The 23,762-nt window shown below is 65.5% G+C and overlaps 1 protein-coding gene and 2 long non-coding RNA genes across 5 annotated transcripts; 1 reads left to right on the plus strand and 2 right to left on the minus strand.

The window, feature by feature from the left end:
• The first annotated feature begins 6,163 nt into the window (after positions 1-6,163).
• LOC143395861 (uncharacterized) lies at positions 6,164-14,646 on the plus strand. Of its 2 annotated transcripts, none has more exons than XR_013155387.1 (5): positions 6,164-6,294; positions 6,766-6,859; positions 7,043-9,009; positions 9,408-10,987; positions 11,897-14,646. It is a non-coding gene; the product is annotated as an uncharacterized LOC143395861 (long non-coding RNA). The 2 variants fall into 2 exon arrangements; XR_013090837.2 differs by having other exon boundaries at positions 6,771-6,859.
• Positions 13,944-18,196, minus strand: LOC143395862 (uncharacterized). 2 transcript variants are annotated; one of them, XR_013090839.2, is made up of 2 exons: positions 18,128-18,196; positions 13,944-15,373 (listed from the first exon to the last, which is right to left on the minus strand). It is a non-coding gene; the product is annotated as an uncharacterized LOC143395862 (long non-coding RNA). The 2 variants fall into 2 exon arrangements; XR_013155388.1 differs by lacking the exon at positions 18,128-18,196 and adding an exon at positions 17,556-17,701.
• Positions 18,197-20,261: 2,065 nt separating this feature from the next.
• Positions 20,262-22,195, minus strand: Cebpb (CCAAT enhancer binding protein beta). The gene has a single exon (XM_076851946.2). It carries the CDS (start codon positions 21,868-21,870, stop codon positions 20,842-20,844), a length of 1,029 nt encoding a protein of 342 aa, XP_076708061.1. The 5' UTR covers positions 21,871-22,195; the 3' UTR covers positions 20,262-20,841.
• Between the last annotated feature and the right edge of the window lie 1,567 nt (positions 22,196-23,762).

Genomic DNA, 23,762 nt, shown 5'->3' on the forward strand with positions numbered 1-23,762 from the left:
GGCTGCCCGGGCCACTGCGTCTGCTGAGCCTGTTCCCTGGGGCAGGATGACCGCACCTCACGACGTCGGGCGGCCTCGCTTCGGGCTTGGGTGCAGACCCCTGACTGTACTTGCTCTGTCCAGGTGCCAAGCTGGACCCTTCTGCTGGAGGTCCCAGCTGGTCCCCACCGCAGCTCAGGGCAGAGCCAGAACTCGGCCCAGGTGGACCTGACCTCAAACCTGCTCTTCCCACAGCCACGGGCCGGAGGACGCTGGCCACCACTCACCCAGCGCCCACTGTGCACCCAGCACGGTGCCGGGCACTTGATGTGGCTTCACAGGCCTCCCCTCACCTCTGACCTCACCAAGTCAGGTCACCTCCCGCGGGCGGGAAAGCTGGCGTTCCAGTACTTTCCACAGACTGCAGGGAGGATGAGCGCTGCTGTCCCGTGGCCAGCACTGGCCGGGCCTGGCCCCGATCTGGACCCTCATCTGCACCAGCTCACTTGGCGTCACCTCAGAGGGGGACATGAACTTGACCCCGTCACCTGGCGGGAAAGGGGCAGAAGTGGGATTGAAGACCAGGTGAGCAGCCGTGGGCCAGACAGCTCCAGGCCACCTCCTCCAGGCAGCCTCCCAGACCCCGCCTGTGCCCTCTGCCCACGGCCCCGGGTGAGAGGTCTGCCCCCCAGCTGTGCCCCCCAGAGGACCCTGGACAGAGCCCTGCCCCCCTCAAGATGATTGACAACCCCCAACTATGACCATGTCCCCAGCGCCAGCCCGGTGCCTGGTGACCTCAGCCCACAGCGGAGGCGGTTCTGTGGGTGACAGGTCCCCTGCTCCCCGGAGGACCTTTGGCCATCGGAGAAAGCAGCGGTTTTACCAAGAAAAGGAGGAAGAGGCAGCAGAGGGCGGGCCTCGTGGTGTGGGCGAGGGACCGCGGGGGCAGAGAAGTTCTGGCCTCACAGCCAGGACGGTGACCACAGCAGGAGCACCTGGAGGGACCTCCTTGCCTCCACCCAGCAGCCCACAAGACAGTGCCCCAGGTCCATGTAAAAGAGGCTCAGAAAGGCAGAGTGACTTGCCTCAGGTCACACAGCCTCTGAGGGACAAAGCTGGGTTAAAAACAGGCCCCATTTGTACCCATGTGACTCTGAACATGTCCCTGCTCCCTGGCCCCGGTTTCTCTGTGCACAACAGACACACCCACATGCCACCGTCACAGATTGTTGGGTGGGCGCTCCGAGGCAGCCCAGAGACATTGCAAAGCAGGGAGGAGGCACGGGGGCCCCCTGCAGCCCCCCCCCCGCCCCCCCCCTGCTGGGGACCGGAGCCCCCTGCAGAGCAGACTTCCCGCCTAAGGCTGCTCCCCAATAAAACCTGCCTCTTCTGAGGAGGGTCCATGGAGAGCCCCGTCCTGTGAAATGGAACAAAGCCCCCAACTCTGCAGCCAGGGCTCGGTCACTTTGCAGCATGAGCCCAGCTCCTGTCTGTGCCTAGCCATGACCTAGGCACTGGGGACACAGGAGTGACACGGGAGCCAACAAGGGCCCCCAAGAGGAGGCTGGTGCGCTATAGGGAGGAGATGGGCGTGGAGCAAGCACACCTCTAAGAGACAGGACCCCAGACCGCTCACCTAGAACGGGTCACCAGGCTCCCTCAGCACCCTCCCTGGCTCCCACCTTCTTCAGGATCAACTTTAACGCAGCCACTGGGCTCTGTGGACCCTCTGACCTCAACCCCTTCCCCCAGGTCCAGCCGCACGGCCTCATGGTCCCTGGACATGCCAGCCCTCTTGGTTCTCAGAGCCGCTGCCCAGGGCCTCCGGTCCACCTGAAGGGCTCCCTCACACTCCATCTGGCTGATGCCTGCTCAGCCCGGTCCCCTGGGCTCTGCCACACTATCAGCCTCTGTCCTTGGCCTCCTTCCCTCACCCTACGAAAATCCACGCAGAATGGAAAGAAAAACAGCCAGGAAAGAGCATGAATCATTTGTTTACAGGCCCTAATTAATTACTAAGCTCAAGAACTTGATTTCCATTCTTCCTTTCCCCCCTTCTGCCCTTGGAGAATGTTTGGAATCCACATTGTTTCCCAACGCGAAAGTATGTCAAGTTTATTTTTAGCAAACGCACATGATAGTTCAGACTGTTATTCATCCCCCCGCGTCAGTGGGGAGCGGGCCGCCCGAGCGTGCAGGATGCTTGATGCGCCTCAGATGTGGCTCCTGGGAAGCCAGCTAGTCTGCAGTGGCCGCTGGGGTCAATGTGACCCAAGTGGATCCCCTGCTGAGGACCAGGGGTGGGGGTGGGGGTGCAGGCTGCAGTTCCCCTCCAGGCCAGAGGCGGCACTGTGGAGGCGGGAAGCGCAGCCCAGCCGGTTCCCAGGCCGCCGAGCAAGGCCTCCCGCCTGGACTGGCCAGCGGGCTGCGTGTTCCTTCCCTGGGTTGGGTCCAGAAGGGGAAAGTGGGATGGGAAAGGCCCCGCGCTGTGTCTGGAGGATGCCACCGAGCCCTCTGGACCCCCCTGTGTCCCCCAAGGTCCCCACCCCGTCAGCCTGCCTGCTCCCGGGCCAGGTTGAGGATGTGGCGTCTATGGTGGGAACCCTGTCTTCCTTCCAAGATGGCTGCGTCCAGGCCCTGGAACCTTCCAGAACCATCCTCCGTCCTGGCCCTAGCTGGGCAGCTGTGGGATGCTGCCTCTGGCCACCTCCAGGGGGCCTGCGAGGGCCTGTCCCTAACACATCCCGTTACCTCACAACAAGGGTGACAGGCGAGGAGCAGGAGGCACTGTGTGCATGGTCACTGTCCCCAGCGCTCAGCTATAGGTGCAGGTCCAAGACCTGCTTCAGGTGGCGGCCTGAGCCCCAGAGCAGGCTGGGAACGCAGCACCCCTCAGGGGCCAGGCCAGGGCACCACTGGGAGGTGACAGTCACGTCCTGCCTGCTGGGGCAGCCACCCTCAGCCCCTGCACCGTGAGCCCAGGGCTCCTGCGTCCCCCTTCTCAGAAGGCGGAATCTGAGCGCCTGGTTCCAGAGTTGGCTGGACACCAGGGTTCTCAGCCCGCAGCCCAGGGCCACGGGTTGGGCCCTTGGTGGTGGCGTTGGCCCGTGGAGCAGGCCGGTCCTGCCGCGGCCTGGGACGAGGCTGGGAGGGAGCGGGCGGCCGAGTCCCCCAGGTGGGAGTAGCCTCCCTGGCGGCTGTGGGCAGGCGGGGCTGCGAGCTGGCCCTCCCCCTCACGAGGAGGCTGATACCCATCTAGGTGGGAGTGGACGCAGGTGGAGAAGGAGTTCCAGCTGCGGCCGCTGATGGTATCTGTTGTCAAAAGCCCAGATGTAACACCAGATTAGCGCCTGGTGCGCCCAATATAACACGTGTCATTAGGAGAAGGGGCATGGTTAAGGCCCAGTGGCTCCCTTCTGGCCAGGACTGGCCCTGACATGGGGGTCAGTGCAAACCCTGGTCCAGCTATCAGGACTGCCTCATGGGACTGCTGGGCACCAGAGGGACCCGGTGAAGGGGGCAGACCAAGCCCTGGAGGACAGAGGGACCAACAGTAAATAGGAACAGAATACACCAGGACTGGGGGGCGCAGGGAGAGGGTGAGGCAGGTGCAGGCAGCCGGGACCACGTGGCCGAGAAAGGGGGCGGCACCCACCGCTCCTGGCCCCCGTGGCTGGCCCAGCGAACCTCGAGAGCCGCCGGATGCCCAGGGAGAAAACAGCCTGTGGTCCCCGCCCTGAGCAAGGCGCGTCCCAGGGGCAAGAGCCGCGTTCAACACAAATGAGGTGAAGAGCTGCCCCGCGTCAGGCGGAAAACAAGACCAAAGACGGGGCTCGAGGCCAGGTGGACAAAGCCACTGTCGGGGACACAAGCCGGCAGCGGGGACAGCAGGCCAGGGCCCGGCTCCACGTGCCCTGATGTCGGAGGGCGAGGTGGAGCCCAGGGCAGCGGCACCAGGCCTGCACAGGGAGGAGGTCACAGTGGGGACCAAGGGCCAGGGCCAGGGCTGCTCCAGACCAGAGCCAGGAGGACTCTAAACAGAGGAGGGACAGGTCCCCAGCACCCCTCGGGCTGCCTGGGCAGAGCGTGGGACCCACGGGCAGGAGAGGCCGGGGCTCCGTCAGACGTGGAGGTGGAAGGGCCTGCGGCCTCAGAGCTGGTACGGGCAGCGCCCACAGGACGTCCTGCCCGGTCACTGGACTTGAGGCAAGAGACGGGCAAGGGCAGTCCAAGGTCTGGCAGAGGGTGACAGGGACCAGGCTGGGTCCCCTGTGGCCCCCAACCCAGCATCCCACAGTCAGGGTCAGGCAAGGAGAGCCAGAGGCTGGCCCCACCCAGGCCTGGCAGGAAGGGGCACCGGGGCCTGGCCACAGGATGTCACAACACTGAATAATTTCTCCGCCGCATTTTGCAACGGGCTGCCTTTATCAACAGGCGCAGGGAGGAGGATTTTGCAACGCCGCCGTGGGTAGCCGTGGCTAGCACCAGGGACGCCAGGCCAGGCCGTGGACGTCGTCCCCACGAGGACTGGATCTGGAGCAGGTCATTGCAGGTGGCAGGGCCTCAGAGCACACAGCGGCCCAGTCTCAGCCTCCCCTTGGCTGGTGACCTTGAGCAAGTGGCCCTCTCTGGCCCTCAGCTTTTTCTCCAGAGAAAAGTGCGATTAAAGGACTTTTCAAAAGTGATTTGAATAATGTGACCAAGGTCAACCCTGCGGAGCACCTGCGTGTGCCTGGCCCCTGGGCAGGCCCCCTGTGCGCTCCTCACTCTGTGGACACATCAGCGGGTCAACTGAGGTTTCCTGTTACAAGTGGGGAAACTGAGGCTGGGACAGAGACGTGGCCGTCCAGGTCAGCTGGCCTGTCAGGGTGGACGGGGGGGGCCGGGCCTGTGGGGCCTCAGGCCCTGCACCCCACTGCTGGGCAGTCTGTGAGGAAAGTCAGCCTGCTTCCTGCCCGGCCGACGCCCGGCCCGGGAACCTTGGGGTCCAGGGGGCATTGCTGCTAGCAGGACGGCCCCCCCTGGCCTGGGGCGACGCGTGGACACAGGCCCCAGTCTGCCTCTACCACTGTGACCTGGGCCCTGCCTGCTGTCCCCTGAGGCCCAAGCCCCCGCCCACCAGGCTGGGCTGTTTACAGGTCACAGGGGGCCACCAGGCCCTTGGTGATCTCCCTGAGGGGCGCCACTTGGCGGGGGGACACCACGGCCCAGGCTGGAGAAGGGACAGGCCCAGGTGGGGCTGCTGGCCTTGCCTGAGGGGGTGCCTGCAGCGAGAGGCCAGGTGCCAAGGCCCTGCCCACAGACCCCGCTGGCCTCTCTCCTGGCTCTCCGACCAGCCTCTCTGTCCTCCGTCTCTGGGCCTCTCTGGCCGGGCTGCCTCTTCCTACAGCCCTCCTGGGCCCCGTCCCCTCCGGGCTCCCTCACTGAGGTGAAGGTGTCTGGCCGCCTGAATTGTCAGACCCCTGCCCAGCCCCCCTCCCCTCACACCCGCCACCCACGGGCTCCCCAGAGACGGAAGACGGGAGGGACAGGAGGACAGGGGGACGGAGATCCAAAGCCCTGGGGACACTCCAAGCGCCTGGGTTCAGGGGGCCTGCAGCTGTAGCCAGCTGTCCTCCTCCTTGGCCAGGGTAGGCTCTGCCCACTGAGCCCAGAAGCCAAAGCTGATTGGCCCAAGTCAAACATGGCCCTCTCCCTCCCCTTGCGGCGATTGGCTGAGGCTGGACATGGAATGTAGGTGTGGTAGGTGGAGGAGAAGCTGCCCCGGGGGCTCCTTGGAACCGGTTTCTCCTTTGGAGGGCCTTTTCCTGCCTTAGCTTCCGCAGTGTGAGGACGAGATGGCAGGTGCTTTGGCAGCCATCATGCAGCTCTGAGGAGCCTGAGTGGAGATTGTAGAACCAGGAGCCCTAACAGCAGTGCCTCCAACTCACCCCACTGTTTGTTCACTCATTCAACAAATATTTACTGACCCCACTGTGTGCCAAGCCCCGTGACGCGCACTGGGAACACAGCACAGCGTGTCAACACCATCCCTGCCTGACGTTCTGGAGTGGGGGTCGGGCTTCAACCCAGCACTCATCTGGCCACCGGGGAGACATGGCCACCGTGAGGGCTGCCAGAGAGATCCCCGCAGACAGGACCAGGGCAGGGACGGGGAGTGGTGGGAAGGGACGTTCTGGGGACGTGTCTGGGCTCAGGTTGCTCAGAAGCAGATGTCCCAGAGCAGAGGCTGGGGTGCGCGTGATTCATGAGGACATGCCCCGGGAGAGAGGGAGCGCGGGAGCAGGGCAGGGCAGGCTGGACGCGGCCTCCGCGGTGAGGATCTGGAGTGTGGCCGGCCCAGGGCCGAGCCTGCGGGACGGGGAGGCTGCGCTCCGTGCCCCTGACTCATCGGTGCTGGGCTGTGTCGTCTGCCGCCTGCGGGTGGGAGGGCCTCCCAGGTGACCCCAGAGGGACTCCCGCTGCAGGCCCCTAGCAGCCAGCCCGGGTGGGTCCCCGCAGTACCAGGGAGAGTCCCTGGTCTGAGCCTGGGCGCTGGCTGGGAGAGAAGGGAGGAGGGCTTCCCGGCAGAGGCGGCAGCAGAGGCGGCAAAGGCCCCGACCAGGAAATGCAGAAAGAACCCCAGGAAGTCCCGCAGGCTGAGGGTGGGGGAGGGAGACAGGAGGGGGACGGGGACACCGTGATGGGCACCTACAGGTCGCGAGGGGGTCAGTCTGTTCCAAAGGGGTGGGAGTCAGGGAGGTCAGAGGGCAGCGCAGGGTCACCATCCAGCCTGCGTGTCACAAGGTCAGCTGGCAGCTGGTGGAGAGGAGGCTGGGGCCTGGAGGCTGCGGCCCGTCCAGCGGCGTCGCTCCAGGCTGACCGTGGCGGACAGCACGAGGTGGGTGGGGGCTGAGAGAGCCAGAGGGGGACATGGCTGCCGGGCTGAGAGCACCCCGACACAGGTTCCCGCGACCTGGGAGCCCATGGCCCTGCCCCACGGGGAGAACCCGGCCTGGTGGGCTGTGCCCTGGAAGAGCTGCAGCCGGGGACACTCAGGCCCTCGGGTCCCCTCCCTCTGCAGGCCGGCCTCTTGCTGCAGTCCTCGGGACACCAGGCCTGCCGCCCGTGGGACCTGCTGACCTGGCACCCCACCGCTCCTCCCAGCCTGCCCACAAGACCTGGCTCCTGGGCCTTCAGACGGGCACGGTCAGCAGCCCTGGACCTCCCCCTCCCCAGCCGTCCCCTTGAGAATCAGTCACACCCCAAGGATCCCTCCGCCCCCGGGGGTGGCCGACTGTGCCACCTGGAGGCCAGCGGCCTGCCAAGGCCACCCAGCAGGTCCCTGGTGCAGGTGCCTCCCCAGTCCTGGGCACTATCTTGCTGGACACCTAGGTTCCCTGATTTGGTGGCCACGGCCAGCCAAGAGATAATCGCGACCAGATTCTGCCAGTGATTCATAACCACGTCTCAGCCAGGTCACCCCATGGGGGTGAGGACACAGAGGACCTTGGGAGGCCGCACTGGGAGGGACAGGCGGGGGACCCGGGTCAGTGGGTCCCTCCCAGGAGGAACCCATGTTGCAAATGGCTCCAGCTGCTTCCATGGTGCTTGCTGGCAGAGATCCCTGGGGACACAGCAGTGACAAGTGACCTGGTGTCTGTCCTCAGGGAGCCCCATGAGAAGGCCAGCATCCATATCAATGCGGAAGACCATGAAGTGGACAGGATGCTCACGGAGAAGGGCAGGGAGGCCTGGCAGGCTGGAGTGGAGGCCGATGCCTAGGGCAGAGTTCTGGGAGGATGGGGAGAAGAGCACGGAAGGCACAGCACATGCAAAGGTCCTGAGGTGGCCAAGCCTGCTGTGTTCCTGCAATGCCAATAGGAGGTGGAGACAGGGAGGGCCAGCTTGGTGAGGCAGGAGCAGGAGCAGATCCCCAGCCCCCCGGGCTGAGGTGAGGAGCCTGGAGTTCAGCTTAAAGCCATGGGTGGGGGGCTTCAAAGGCAGGCGATGGGATGGACCTGAACAGAGTGGAGTCCAGGGCCCCCTTGGGCTTCTCCCACACTGACCTGGGGGCCCGGGTGACCATAGCTCTCACTGAGGGCCCAGGCCTGTCTTCTAGGTGTCAGCAGGTCTGACAGGACAAACCCAGCACCCTCTCGGCCTCATGGTTGCCCGCCCCCCCCACCCCAAGGGAACATTCCAGACTGCGATGATGTCAGTGCTGAGAACTAGTTAGCTCCGCTTCCCCTCAGGAATCCCCAGCTCTTCTCCAAGAGGGACCTCCCGGAGGCCACCAGCCCAGCCTCGGCAGGAAGGCTGGAGGGCGTGGCAGTGCGGAGCCGGCTCCTAGGGCTGCCCTGGCCCAGCTGGACCCAGGCTGTGGGCAGTGTCCTGCTGGGATGCACCCAGCCCCCTGCACCCAGCCGCCCATCCCAGGGGGCACCAGGCCCCGCCTTCCCTCCTGCTCCACCCCAGGGCCTGTCTCCCCACCCCCACCCCCGGCTCTGACCTGCCCCGCCCCCGCCCCGGCCCCGCCCACCGGGAGCCTGTCTCTCCCTCCTGGCTCCATCCTCCGCCCCAGACCCCGGCTCAGCCCTCTGCCCTCCCCTGGGTGGGGGCTGCACTCCTGGGCCATCCCCTGGGGCGTGGGGTGGGGGCCTGCTCTGGACCTGCCGGTTCTTCCAGCTCAGCCCCGCCCTGGACGGCCCCTCCCCCTCCCCCCCCACCCTGGGCCAAGGGGCTGCTGGAAGGGAGGCCCCACGTGAGCCTCGCTCGCTGTCCCCTCGCCAGCCGGGCCCTGAGCGGGAGGCACCAGGCCCCGCCTGCACCTGGGGAATCGGGGGCTCGGGCTGCGTCCCTCAGGACCACTCAGCTGACCCAGCGCTTGGCCAGGGATCTAGCCCCCGCCTCGGGCTCCAGTGAATGGTCTCCGCCCCCCCAGCCCCCACGCTGCTCCTGGAGTCCTTCCTGATCCCTGACCTCTGCACATCCCCACGTCTCCGTTCTAACCCCAGGACTGAGAGGACAGCCCTCTGCGCCTTCCCCCAGGTGCCCAGAGCTCTTGTCCCACCAGAACATTCCTCCCCACTGCAGGGCCACCTGGTCCCCTGCCTGGTCCCCTGCCTGGTCCCCCGCCTTGTCCTCCTGCCTGGTCCTCTGCCTTGTCTCCCCACCTTGTCCCCCCACCTGGACCCCCACCTGAACCCCTGCCTGGTCCCCCGCCTGGTCCCCTGCCTGGTCCCCCGCCTGGTCCCCCTGCCTGGTCCTCTGCCTTGTCTCCCCACCTTGTCCCCCCACCTGGTCCCCCGCCTGGTCCCCTGCCTGGTCCCTGCCTGGTCCCCCGCCTGGTCCCTCGCCTGGTCCCCCTGCCTGGTCCCCCTGCCTGGTCCCCCTGCCTCCACACCTGCCCCAGCCCCCTCGCTCACAGCCACCCCGGTGGCCCCCAGTCTGCTTCCACACAGTGTTACAGCGATCCTGGCCCCAACACCTTCAGGATGCACAGGCACACACCCCCAGGTGGCCACTGCGGGACCTAGGAGCCCTCTCAGTGGCCGCAGTCAGGAGGACAGAGCTGCAGGTCTCTGGGCTTTGAGCTGCAAAGCCCCAAAGTGGGCCTCTCTGGAGGAGCCCAGCCTCTGCGTTGGAGGGAGGAGGACTCCTGGGGGCAGCGGCCGTGCCCATTGGCTGAAGGGTCCAGCTGGGTGTCCTGCTCCACTCCCAGAGCCCAGGGTCAGGGCTGGGCCCCTTGCCCTTGGCCTCTGAGGCTACGGGGAGCCGGGGGACAAGACGGAGCCTGGTGACAAACGCATCCTCCAGGGAGCAGAAACCCAACAGAAGCCAAGAGAGAGGCCGGGTGGGGGCCAGGGCGGGCACAGGGCGGGGGTGGACGCCCAGGGGACCTGCTCCACCTCCCGCCCCTCTTTGGAAGAACCAGCCAGGCCTGCCCTCCTGGAGGGACACTGGCCCCCGGCCCAGCCAGCCCAGCCTGCCTCGGAGGCCCTGGTCCAGGGCCTCCCTCGAGGACCCCTGACCCAGGGCAGGACTTGGGAAAATGTCCGTGTCCAGGACCAAAACCTGGGGTCGACCGAACGTCCCCAACAGCAGATGGCCGAGGCATGTTCTCACAGGAAGGCTGACCGCGGTGGTTTGAAAAAAGTCCCCACCACGTGCACAGCCTGCGATTCCCCGACTCAGGAGGCTGAGGCCGGAGGATCCCAAGTTCAAGGCCAGCCTCAGCAACTTAAGAGGCCCTCGGCGACTCAGGGAGATCTTGTCTCTAAATATGAAAAATAAAATTCCTGGGGTTGCAGGTGGGTGGCTAAATGCCCGCTTCTCCCTCCAGCGTCGCAGGGAGACAGAGAGGAGGGAGGCGCGTCCCCGTGACACCTCAGATTTTAGGCAGATGTCACGACTGGCGGAAGGGATCAGAGCCTCTCGTCCGCCAGCCCTCAGGACAGCAGCGTCCTCCCAGGAAGCCCAGCTGGCCCGCCCGGCGCCCAGCCCTGGTTCCCAGGTGCCAACAGCCTCCGGTGGCTGCAGAGGGGCCCAGCTGCTCTGCGCCCACCTGGTACCGCCCCAGTGAGTCCAGAGTCCAAAGAAGATTCTTTTTCAGAGAAAAAAAAAGGAGACACATTTGCAAAGAAGGAAGAAACCCTAGAAAGACCTGGAGCTTAGAGCCCAGACCCCACAAGGGCGCTGGACAGGGCGGGGGCGGCCGGGCCGGACCACAGGCTGACCACAGCTCGTGGGGACATCTCCGGGGGTGGAGAGTGGCTGCCTCAGTGACCGTCATCGGGAACTCGGGCCAAGCGGGAATCCAACAGCTCCTGGGTCCGGGGCCCGGTGCCCATCCTTGGTCCTCTGCTCAGAGCAGAAGTCCACCCGGGTCCATCAGCCCCCAGGCCCTGCCGTCCCCTCCTCCCCACTTCCAGGGGCGGATGCAGACGAGCTGGGGCCACCAGCTCCCAGGGCCACCGTCCTGCCAGGCCGGACCAGGACCTCTGCCAGGATCACTAAGAACTGCAAGGTGGAGCCACCTGGACCCTCCCTGGCCCCTTCTGGCCCCTCCCTGCCCATCCCCTAACCTCCCCGGCCAGAGCCCCGTCCCCCCACTTCCTCCCCGCGGCAGCCACTGTGACAGGTAGGCGCTGGGAGGCCGCAGGGCCAGGGGCTCCTGGCCACAGAAGGGGCCATGGCGATCACTGAGGAGTGAGGCCTCCTGACCCCTCGGGGCCGGGCACAGAGGGGCAGCGCCCAGCCCGCACGGCCAGGTGGACCAGGGCGTAGACTGGCACCCAAGCCTGCGGGGGCTCCGAGCTCACCCGTGGCCCAGGAAGAAAGGCAAAGGCCGGCGGGCAGGGGTTGGCAGCCAGCCGGCCAGGGAGGAGGCTCAGGATGGAGCTGCCCTCTGCCCCACTGACTCCCCTCCCCACTGGGAGCCGTGGGCTCCGGGCTGCGCCGTCTTTGCCAAGCGCTGGTTTCGCCATCCCCAGCCCTGGAGGGCCTCCAGAGCACAGCGGGGCAGTCAGGCGGGAGAGGCCAGGCAGGCGGGAGAGGCCAGGCAGGCGGGAGAGGCCAGGCGGGAGAGGCCAGGCAGGCGGGAGAGGCCAGGCAGGCGGGAGAGGCCAGGCGGGAGAGGCCAGGCGGGAGAGGCCAGGCGGGAGAGGCCGGGCGGGAGGAGCACTGGAGAGCACGCTGTGGGCTCCGCACACCCTCCCGCTGTGCGACCTCAGGCAATCCGCACCCCCTCTCAGAGCTTTGGAACACAGCTGTTTACCTCCCCATCTCCAGTCCCCCCTCCCTGCCCACCTCCTCCCCCTGTTTGCCAGGCGTCTTGGGGGGTCTTCGTTTTGACGGTGACATGGAGCGGTGGCGTCCCTCCCGCACGTGGCGGGGTGGTGGCTGACTCTCACGCGTGAACTTCACCCCATCACAGGGCCAGTTCGGGTCAGGACGGAAACTTCTCAGCAACCCAGACGGCTGCTCCCTGCCCTTTCCCGGCAATGACCTCTTGGCCACGGAGGGGACCCCTGTGGCTCCCAGAGCCTGCTGCCGGCTCCTGAGCCTCACTCCGGAGCTCCCGCGGGCCACCCCGCTGTCCGCCCGACTCACTCTCCTTGCTGGAGGCCCTGGGCTGCCCCCCGCTGGGGCTACTGTGAATACGGCTGTGGAGGGTGGCCTGCGGGCCTCCTGTGGGGTCTATTCCTGGGGCACACTGAAGGCCGGGGTTTATTTTGACATGATTTTGAACTTGCCGAAAAATGACCATGTGTCCAGGGGCCCGGGGCCTCCTCCAGCCCCCACTTAGCCATCTGCCCTCTAGTCATTATCTGGGAGTCAGTGTGGACAAGAGGCCACCTTTCCCCACACCCTCCTGCACCACCTCCTGACCCCCCACACGGCCTGGTGGGGACAGTGGTCAGGACGTTTTATCTTTGACCATCCTGTCATCAAGCCCACAGGCCCTGGTGACGTTCCACACGGCCCCGCACGGCTGTGTGGCCTGCCTGGTCCCCAATCACGCCCGCTCCCCTCAGCTGAAGACGCCTCCTCCCTCTAGCCCTGGGTGCCCTTGGCCTTGGTGCCCGGCCAGCCCTCCTGTGGCATGTCCCCTACCCCGGTTGGTGATGTGTCCTGATGGGACTCAGGTTCTGCACCTTTGCAGGGATATAATAGAGACGATCCCATATTCCTGTGCCTCCCATCAGGTGACACACAGCTGTGACTTCTCACTGCTGGAAATCGGGGACAGTGAGGGACGCCGCCCCACAGAGCCGGGACAGGAGGAGAGGAGCCGCCTTCTGCGACTCTCACCTCCCGGCACCTGCAGGGAGGGCCGGGCCCGGGGGAGCGGCCACGCAGGCTGCCAAGGCCCAGGCCTGTCTCCTGGCCCGGTCCTCGCCCTGTGTCCCAGAACCTACCCCAGACTGAGGAGCCGGAATTCTGGTCCGACCGGGCAGCAGGCCTGTGGGTGCTGGGCCCTGCCTGGTCCCCTAGTAATGGGGAAGGGAGGCCACACAGGGAGCCACCCAGCCCTCAGGGCTCAGCCCCTTGCACCCTCCACACCAGCGATTTCCAACCAAGAGGGATTTGCCCCCAAGGGGACATTTAGCAATTGGGATGACATTCTGGGTCATCACAACTGGGGGAGCAGCTCCTGGCATCCAGGGGGTGGAGACCAGAGACGCTGCTCAACACCCTGTGGCGCACAGCTCGGTCCCAGGACAGAGTGATCCTACCCCAAATGCCAAGACTTCCCAGCCCCGTCCACCACACTCACGGCCACCGGCAAGGGAGGCCCGAGGCCCTGATTGTCTTCAGCCACCGGCTTCCCACCAGGCCCCTGGCTACGGAGGAAAGGCCCTGGGGCCCAGCAGCACCGGGCTCTGTGGCCCACCCGTCTATCACTGCTCTGAATTCTTTCCCCTGAATCCATGATGGTCTGAATGTGGCACTAGAGAGGCTTTAGGACGTCACAACCTGGGGAGCTGAGGTGGGGACTCAGGTGGGCCAGGAGCCCGGTCCTTTAAGCAGGGCAGGACTCCTGGGAGCCAGGTGCCCCGAGTCAGACCCGAGGGTGGCTGGACATCTGATGAGGCGCCTGCTGTTTGCGTGGTCCCCGCCCCGCCCTGACCCGACCAGCAGAGGACAGATGAACCAGGGGCCCCTCTGCTTCCTGCAGCGACGCAGGACCTGAGTCCAACCCCGCGATACAGCAGACAAGGGACAGGCCGCAGAGCAGCTGGCCTGTGTCCTCCAAGGCACCAAGGTCACCAACGCCAAGGGAAGCCCAAGGCGCTGGCCTCACTCCTGGAGGCCGAGGAGGCGTGGCACCGGGCACTCTGTGAGTCCCAGCCGGACCCTCGGGCCGCGCTGGCCGGCGGTGAGCCTCTGACCGGCTTCCATGCTGGGCTGTAGTGACAGCGACAGATGTCCCCTGCCACGGAACCACATTTCAAAACATCATGGACGCGGGGACAACGGACGGATCAGCAATTTATTCACTAACAACTGAGAAGAAGGTTCTCCGTGGGTTATTGCAGACTTTCCATCAGCTTGAGATCTTTTTTCAAAATGATAATTTAAAGAGAGACAGAGAGAAAGCAAGAATTAGAACAGACCCCCTCCCTTGACCTGGACGCTGGTGGTCTGTGCCAGCAAAATCAGGAGCCGACACCTGTGTGGCGTGCACTTCCCATGTGCCCCTCGCACACCAGGGACAGACAGAAAGGGACCCTCAGGGGGTCGGGCGTTGGCGGCTGGAGTGGGGGCAGGGTGGGGCAGTGGGCCGCGGGCTGAGGTCTCGCGGGGCCGGTGCCGACTGGGCTCTAGGACAGGAGCATGGCCAGCTCTGCACCCGAGCTCCAGGGACAGACGCAGGAAAGGCCCCTCTGTCCCTGGACACCCCAAGGGTCAGCGGGACCAGCTGTGAGTGACCCCACCTGCACCAGAGGACGGAGACGGGTGACCAGCAGCCCAGGCCCCTGACCCCCGCCCCAGATCTCTCCTCCAAGCCCGTGACCCTGCCACCAGTTTCCCCGGAGCCTTCCTCCTCTCTGCCACCTCTGTCCCTGCCAGGGCTCCAGGGCTGGGACAGGGATCTGGTGACAAGTCAGCTATAAAAATAAAAGCTCCCGGGCCCAGCTCCCCGGCTCCAGACTCACCTCAGAGATCTCAGCTGGGCAGGCCCCGGGCAGCTGGCAAGGCCGCCCACAGACCTGCCAGCCAGGGCCTCTGGGGAGCAGGTGGCCGGGCAGCGGTGTGGGCCCAGGGGTCATTCAGGGTGGCGCGGGGCACCTGGCCCTCACAGCTGCCCACACGCTCCAAGCTGCAGCCGACCTTGACCCTCCTGGTCCCAAACTCAGGGCCCCTTGGTGGACCATAGAGAGGGGCTGGGAGGGCAGGATTCGGTCAGCAGAGAAGTTCCTGTGGATTCCAGGCTCTGGTTCAAGCCGGACCTGACGCTCACGGAGACTCGAGAGTCACGGGGAAGATGTCTGGAGACAGGCAGGGCGTGCTCGTGGCGGAACAAAGAGCTCATTTCTGCACTCAGGGGCAACGTATCCCTAAAACATCCCCAGACAAGGCAGCGCTGGGCCACGGGGAGAAATGCAGGTCACAGAGCAGCTCACGCGGCTCCATTCCATTTTGGCGAATGTGTCAGTTAGAAATAGATTCAGCTGCCAGTAACAGGAAGCCAAATGACAGGGCCTCCGTAGCAGAGATTTCTTTTCCTCCATGTAAACAAGCCCAGAGCCTGGCAGGAAAGGTCTGGGGTGGCTGTGTCCCTGCCACAGAGGACTCCGGTGCCTCTTGTCTTTGGGTTTCATCACCACACACGAAGCACGTGGCTTCTGTGCTTCCATATTTGTCTCATGGTTCAAGATGGCTCCTGCAGCTCTGGTCATCACGTCTAAGTTCCAGGTAGGAAGTAGGAAGAAGTCAGATGGGGTGCAGTAAAGAAAGAAAGCACAGCTGAGTCAGCCCCCTGTAAGGCCCTTCCCTGGAAGCCCCACGTACAGCTTCCATTTCTATCTCACTGGTCACCCCTAGCTGCAAGGGAAGCTGGGAAATGCAGTCTCTTCATAGGGTTCTTGTCCCTGAAGACGGAGAAGTCCCATTCTAAAGGAGAGAGGAGGAAGGGGTGACTGCGAATCGACCGTGAAGGGAGAATGAAGACCCCCAGGGCTGAGGGCCACCACACAGGGCCTCTGGGCAGTCCTCTGCACCATCCCCTTGACAAAACCTTCTGAGAAATGTCACCGTCCCTGGTTACAGACAGGGAAAAGCCAGCCCAGCAAGACACATTCACTTGCCCACGTCACACAGCCAGGAGGTGGTGGGTTTGCAGCTGGAACCCAGGTGGCCTCTTCCAGCACGGAGCCTTAACCCACCAAGTGGTGACAGTGGCAATGACGATGACGGCTGCCACGTGCCCTGTGCGGGCACTGCTCCAGGCACATGGTGTGGATGAACTCAATCCTCACCGAGGCCTGAGGAGGCGGGTGCTGTAGCTGTTCCTAAGCCAGGAGACAGAGGCACTGAGAGGTGGAGGAACCTGCCCAGGGCCACACAGCAGAGCCGCCAGGTTTCGGCCCGGGTTAGACCCGTGGGAGCTCTTTATCTCCTTCTCCTGGTGCTTCTCCACTGTCTCTGACCCCCACCACAGCCTGCTCCTCGGAACTTAAAAAACAGACAGCACCCGAGGGGCCCAGCCTCCCGCCTGGCCCTGACGGCCTCCTCCCGGGCTGTGCCCTCTGCCCTGCACTCTCCCTCTCTTGGCCGCCAGCCTCCCTGCAGGCCCCTCCTGGCCAGCCCTGCCCCTCTTCCTGCCTGGCCACCAGCTCCCCGTGGCTCCGGGCCCTGGGTCACAGGCTGTCCCCGGCTCTCCTGGGTCGGGCAGGCCGCGCAGCACCCTTCACCCACTGCACCGCGCTCTTGCCGAGGCCGAGGGCCCGTGTCATTCGGTCAACAGACTCATCAAGGACTCTCTGGTGCCAGGCCCTGGCAGGGACACACGTGCTCCTCCTCTGAACCTCTCTCCGCCTGGCCCTGGCCTCCAAGGCCCAGCGTGAGGGCTCCGTCGCCTCGCTGTCCTCCCCCCGCCCCACACTGCTGCAGCTTCTCCCCTCACACAGGCTCAGCCTGTCTCAGGGCCTTTGCACCTGCTGACCCTTCCGCCCACATGCCCCCCAGTACCCCGCCCAGGTGCTCTCTGCCACTGCCCCCACTCGGTTTTCTTTGAGGCCTTTGTCACAATCAGAATGCGCCTGCCACCTCACGAGCTGCGCGGCTCCAAGGGCAGGGGCCGTCCTGGGCCCACAGCCCTGATACCGGGCGACCGTCCGTCCTCTCTGTTCACAGGTGAGGAAGCCCAGGCCCAGACGGGCCGAGCGCCTTGCCCAAGGTCCCCAGAGGACAGGGGACGAAGTTCAGAGCGTCCATGTGGCGCGCGTGTGTGTGCCCCGGCCTCTCGCCTCTCGTCGGGTGTAGAGTGGTCAGGCCCGTCTGTCCCTCAGTGTGACCAGGCCAGCAGGGAGGTGGCTGAGCTTGGGACACAGAGGGACCTAGACTCCAATCCCAGCTTTGAAGAGCTCTGAGCAAGAGAGGCTCCGAGGCCGAGGCTGCTGCTCAGCCTCCGCACCCCCAAACCGGGCCTCAGAGGACACAGAGCCCAGGCCTCCCCAGCCCACTCTGGCCCCGGGGCTCGCAGGCCTCCCAAAGGGGCCACAGCCAGGGGACAGCCTGGGGGCATCCAGGTCAGCCAGCCCCAGACAGACTCGGTGGGCAGGGGAGGACAGAGGACAGGGAGACTGGCCGCAGGGCCTCCCTGCCTCCCCCGGGGGAGTCCCCTCTCTCACTGCCCCCCGCCCCCCCCCGCCGGCCCTGGAAGGACGCTTCCCTTGCGCCTTGGCTGCCCCGGCTGAGGAAGGGGAGATGGCGGGTCCTCGTCACCGCGCTGTCCTCAGGATGGCCCCTGGTGCAGAGCCAGCACTGTCCCAGCCCCCGGCTCGGGCACAGATGCCCCTCCAGGAGAGACCTTCAGGGCCCGTCACCCGGCCCCACTTCTCTCCCCTGGGAGTCCCTGTCCCCACCTGCCATTGTCTTGTTCCAGGTACTGAATGCTTAGTGCCTGTCTCTCCTTCATGTTGGTCACTGCAAGGCCCCTGCACCTAGTCACGGGGCTGGCACACAGCAGGTGCTCAATAAATGCTTGTCTAACTAATGAAAACTAACCGGGCAATAAGAGACGAGGACCAAATAATCCCGACAAGTCTGAGCGGGCCCTTGGGGGCGAGGGCCACTCTGCAGTGTTGAGAGGGAGTGACTCGTCTCCCACGCCGGGCCAACTTCTGCCCCGAGCTGTGCAACTTAGACATGTCACTTCCCCTCTCTGAGCCGTTCACTTGGCAGGAAGATGCTGGTGGCAGAACCTGCAGCCCCCAAGAGGCTGAGGAGCTGAGGAGACCAGCGGGAGCCCCTCACAGGAGTCTGCTCTGTCGCCCCTCTTCAGGAGGCCCAGTCACCAGGCCATGGGGCGACCTGTGGGATGAGGAGGTGGAACGTGTTCTGCCCCCTGACCTGAGCGGTGTGGGCTGGGGTTCCAGGCTCCCCGCAGCTGGGCTTGGTGACCTCACCCCCGGTGGCCTGCCCAGTCCCCACTCACCCTGCTGCTCTCCACCTGGGCACATCCTGGGCCCGCTCCGCGCCTCTCCCCAGCCCACTCCCTCTGAACTTTTGAAAGGACTGGTCCCTCCGCCCTGCAGACTCGTGATCCATGGGGTGGATGTCACCCCATCATGACGTCCCCTGGGTCCTTTGGCACAGCCCTGTCCCCAGCGCTCCCGCACCAGGCCACAGAGCTCCCTGGCCAAGCCGGCGGCCCAGCACCGGCCCAGCACCGGCCCAGCACCGGCTTTCCTGGGCTTTCCTGCCCTCCCGGGTCAGCAGGGGCTGGGCTTCAGATCCTTCTGCTGCTTCACTGTGGCACCGTGTGGAAGCCACTTCACTCTGGGACTTGGGGCGCCTGAACTTCCCTCTGGGAAAGCGGAACCTTCCGCAGAGACCCGGGACTCGGAGGGGCCGTCCACCCTGAAGGCGGACCTCATTCCGTGACCCCGGGCTACTCAGTGGGGAACGGTGGGGGAGGAAGAGGGAGGGTGGCTGCCGGCTGCTCCCTTCACCTGTGTGTCCTCTGCAAAACAGGTGAGCAGCAGCAGCCCCGCGCTCAGTGACAAAGGGGACCGTGGGGACTGGGGAGATGCCACCTGCCCCCCATCCCCCAGGCTTTGCCCTTGGGAACACAAATCCTGGAGGCAGTTGAGCTGATGTGTGGTCACTGGTACTAAGGAAGGCCATGTGGGCCACTGCGGCCCAGGCCTGGACCAACCAGGGCTGCAGGCGCCCTCCTGGCACGCTGTCCACGTGCCCAGGGCCCGGAGCAAACCTGTCGGGGCCACCCCAAGGCCCAGGCTACAGTGCAGTCCCCCGCACCCAGTGCTCTGCACGGCTGCCAGCCCAGGTCCTCAGCTCCTGTCCTGAGCGGGGCGGGTTGATGGTCCCCATCTGTCTCCCACACTCCAGGTCCAGAGGGGAGGGGAAGGGGGAGCTCCGCAGTCTCAGCAGCTGCTCCCAAGATCCCAGTCTGCCCCAGGCCCTTGGCAGCTGCTGGGACTCCTCAGGGCAGGGTGACCCCAGCCAGCAACTTCTCCACGGGCTCTGAGAGCGGAAAGCCACCAGGGCTCTAAAGCAGGCGCCCAACAGCACCAGCTTCCCCCAGGCATCCGAGGGGTCTGAGTGAGATGGGGCCACAGGGTTTGCCGACACGGGCCCAGCAAAGGCTTGGCGGGCTCAGGCCTCACCAAAGCCGGTCCGTGCCAGGAGCCTCTCAGCAAGAAAATAACAACAAGAGCAGGAGCTTATATAACACCCCGCGCCAGGCACGGCCGCCTGCCTCTCCCAGCCCTCCATCCGCAGCCTCCGCTGGGGAATGGAGCGGGGTGCGGGGGCTGTCCCAGGGATCGGGGATAAGGGCCCCAGGTTCAAACCCAGACACAACCATCCTGAGCACGCAGGTAAGGCTGGCCTCAGTGGCCACCTGGGACCAAGGAGGCAAGTCTCCCGTCCCGGGGAAGGCAGTGTAGGTGTTGGACCTGCCCCCACCCTCCACCTGGACGGGACACATAAACCAGCCAGAGACACACAAACAACTCGCCCACGCACACACCCTGGCTTCCCTCTTAATGCGCACCCCCCCACACACACAGACACACACACTTACACACACACCATGAAAGTCTTTTCTCAACAGCCCACCTCCCTACACTTACCCAAAGAATCTGCCCTGACTTGGGCTGGCAGGGCCCAGGCACCAAGCTCCTCCTCCCAGAGTGACAGGCCTGTCTGGCCCTCAAAACACAGCACAGGGGTCTCAGGCCTCCTGGATCCCCCAAACCCAAGCATGACACTCAGGGCCAACCAGAGACCCCAAACCCGCCTCCCCCTCCCCCCCAGGGTTCCCAGCCCCCGCTCCCAGCACCCAGGGGGGCTGAGTCACCCTGAAAACCTGACCCAGCACTCTCTCCCCGTCCCCCAGGGGCGGGCGCCCCATCTGCCAGCAGACCCTGGGGGAGGAGCAGAGGAGGAGGAAACCCAGATGCACACCCCCAGCCCAGCTCTCAAACCTCCAAAAATAACAGCAGCCCCCTCACAGGCCCCCCCCCACACCCGAGAAACGCCAAAACAAGCGCCTGCAAATCCACGAACAGAAAAAAATCAAAAGCCAACTAGTGCCCCCAAAAGGCTTTTAACCATTCTCAAAAAAAAGTTTATTAAAAGTGTTCTTACTTAATGCTTGAAACGGAAAAGATTCCCAAAATATACATACGCCTCTTTTCTCATAGAAATAGATTTTTTTTATAATACAAAAAAAAAAAAGACCAAAAACAAACAAACAAACAAAAAAAAAACAGCAACAGCAACAACCCCGTAGGAACATCTTTAAGCGATTACTCAGGGCCCGGCTGACAGTTACACGTGGGTTGCGTCAGTCCCGTGTACACACGCGTCCTGCCATGTTTAAGCCGATTGCATCAACTCCGAAACCGGCCCGCCCGCCGGCGCCCGAGAGGGGCGGGGGACAGAGTTCAAACGCATCTGTGCACAGGGACGTTTCTTCCTTAAATAACACCACGGGCGGACGCCCCATCTGCACGTGCGGCTGGTCTGGACAAAAATATAGATATATATATAATAAAATATTAAAATTACCGACGGGCTCCCCGCGCTGGCGAGCGCCCCCGTGCCAAAGTTCTGCCGGCGCCACCGGGGCGGCGGCGGGAGCGGGGGCCGGCCGGCAGGGGGACGCGCGCGGGGGCCGCGCTAGCAGTGGCCGGAGGAGGCGAGCAGGGGCTCGGGCAGCTGCTTGAACAAGTTCCGCAGGGTGCTGAGCTCGCGCGACAGCTGCTCCACCTTCTTCTGGAGCCGCTCGTTCTCGGCCGTGAGCTCCAGGACCTTGTGCTGCGTCTCCAGGTTGCGCATCTTGGCCTTGTCGCGGCTCTTGCGCACGGCGATGTTGTTGCGCTCGCGCCGGATCTTGTACTCGTCGCTGTGCTTGTCCACCGTCTTCTTGGCCTTGCTCTTGACCTGCGCGGGAGCCGGCGCGGCCCCCGGGTAGCAGGCGGCCGGGGGCGCCTTGGCGTCGGCGGGGCTCGGCGTGCCGGGAGGGCTGGACGACGAGGACGTGGAGAGGCTCCCGCTGCTGCCGCTCGGCACCGCCTGGTAGCCGAGGTAGGCGCGCAGCGCGTACGGGAAGCCCGCCGCCATGCCTGCGCCGCCGCCCGGCGCCCCGGCCTCCTCCTTCCGCTTGCAGTCCGCGGGCTCGAAGCCCGGCTCCGCCTTGAGCTCCGCGGGCGGCGGCGGCGGCGGCGGGTGCAGGGGCGCGAAACAGCCGGGGTGCAGCGCGCCCTTGGCGGCCCCCAGGCGCCCCAGACTCACGTAGCCGTACTCGGCCGCCTTCTTGCAGTTCTTGCCCCCGTAGTCGTCGGAGAAGAGGTCGGAGAGGAAGTCGTGGTGCTGCCCGGAGGAGGCGGGCGCGGGGGCGGGCGCGGGCGGAGCCGCCTCGAAGGTGTCCGTGGCCGTGGCCGGCGCCGGGGCCTGCGGCGCGCCCAGCGGCTCCAGGTACGGGCTGAAGTCGATGGCGCGCTCGTGGTCGCCGATGCTGCCCAGCTCGCCGGCGGGGGGGCGCGGCCCGGGTCTGGCCGCGGGGGGCGCCGCGGGGGCCGCCTTGCCGCCGTACGCAGCAGCCAAGCAGTCCGCCTCGTAGTAGAAGTTGGCCACTTCCATGGATTTAAAGGCAGGCGGCGGCGGCAGGGGGAGACATGCTGGGTCCCAGGCCACCAGGCGTTGCATGAACGCGGGTGCCCGGGGAGGGGGCCTGGGGCAGCCCGCTCCGGCCGGCCCGCAGGTGGCGCGGCCTCCCGGCTCCGGGCTGTCGCCTGTGTCCCTGCTGCTGCTGTTGCTGCTGCTGCTTCTGCTGCTTCTGCTGCTGCTACTGCCGCCGCCGCTGCCGGGGTGGCAGCTATTAGTGCGGGGGCTGGCGCTGGACCCTCGGATGGGTCCCCTTCCCGGTCCCGTGCGCGGCTCTGACTCGCTAAAGTTTCTCGGGAGCCCGGTTATTTATAAGGCGGACCATGGTAACCGGCTGCGTCACTGGGAGGCCGCCCCGGCCCCTCCCGCTGCCGCCGGAACGCGACGGCCGCGACCGCCCGAGACCCCCAGGAGGGCGGCGGCTGGGCCCGGCGGCCCCGCAGGAGCTGGGAGCGCGCCCTCCGGGGGGTCCCCGGGCGGCGGGGGGCGGTCGCACGCCCCCTGCCCTCCCCTGCGCGGCAGCCCGGGGATTGGGAAGGAGAGGGGGAGGTGCGACCCCGCCCCCGGACCGCCCCCTCCGGGCTGGAGGCTGCACTGGAAGGGGAGGGAAGCGGGGAGGGGGCGACCTGGTCTCCTTCCCCCACCCAAACACGGCCGCGGCCCGCCCCCTACTGGAGGAGGCAGTGGTTTCTGTATCGCCCAGACCAGCTCCGAGGTCCTACAGCAGGACGCTCCTGACCCCGCTCGGACCTGGGAGACCCCAAGCCCCAGCCCTGGCTCCTGGAGAAGGGGCCATCCCATCCCCAGGGCCATTCCTCAGCCGCCGCTCTGTCCCTGCGCCCCCCACTCGATCCCCAGCTCGTGGAAGGAGAGGATTCCACACCTTTGGAGACTCCCCTGAAGCCACCGTGGATATGGGGACCCTGAGAATGGGGGTGAGGCCAGGAGCGCGCCCCGCGGGGGCTTTGGTCCGGCTCAGCCGCGCCCCTCTCTAGTCCCGCCCGCCGCACCTGCCGGCGCTTAGACCACACCCAGCTCTTCTCCGGCCCGCTCCACCCCGACCTGGGCCTCGGAGAGGGTGGAAGGGGTGGGGGCTGCTTAGCTCTGCCACACTGTGTCACTGTGAGTCACTCCACGTCTCTGAGCTTCAGTGAAGGGTGTTGCTGCTGTCGGTAGCAGCGCTGTCCCCACCACAGATTCCCAGATACGACGCTTGACTTTTAAGACCCTTGGGACCAGGGGGATGTCAGAGAGAAACTGACCCCCATAGAGGGCACCAATGGAGGGGGATGCAGCAGACCCCAGATTACACGGCCTCCCGTCCCTACATTTGTCCCCAAAGAAAAGTTGGCAGGCAGGGCTCCCCAAGACCTGCCTGCCAATCCCAAGGCCACAAAGGCCACAAAGCCTGTCCTGAGGCCGCTGGGGAGGGAATCGCCAGGCCCCACCTGGGTGGGGGTGGTGTGCAGGAAACGGAAGGACTCCCCCCATTCTTAGCCAGTCCCTACTCTGCCTGTGGGGTGGACCTGGGCCAGGGTTACTGTTTCACCCTGCCAGGAAGATGCTGTGGGCTGCCAGTGTCACGGGTAGGGGTTGGAACAGCCTCCACCACCTGCCCCCTCCACCCGTTCAGAGGGCTCCGTGACCCCCAGGCCTCACACCTAGGCCCACCTTTGTCACTCCCAGCCCAGGCCGCCAGGCAGGAGCTCACAGCCTGCCTGGAGCTGACCCCCGGCCCACTGACCCCAGCCCTGGCCCCAGCGGGCGGGCAGGCATTGCTCAACCTTCAGTGTTATCTGCTGAGCTGGGGTGACCTCTGCCCCCAAGAACTGGAGAAATGACATCTCAGTGCGCCCTTGGGGGTGGGGGGCAGGGAGGGACAGGATAAAACAAGGGCCCTGCCTGCCGCCTTTCTGTCCTTCCCAGCAGCCTCT

This window comes from Callospermophilus lateralis, chromosome 3, assembly GCF_048772815.1.
Source record: "Callospermophilus lateralis isolate mCalLat2 chromosome 3, mCalLat2.hap1, whole genome shotgun sequence".
NCBI classification, from domain to species: domain Eukaryota; kingdom Metazoa; phylum Chordata; class Mammalia; order Rodentia; family Sciuridae; genus Callospermophilus; species Callospermophilus lateralis.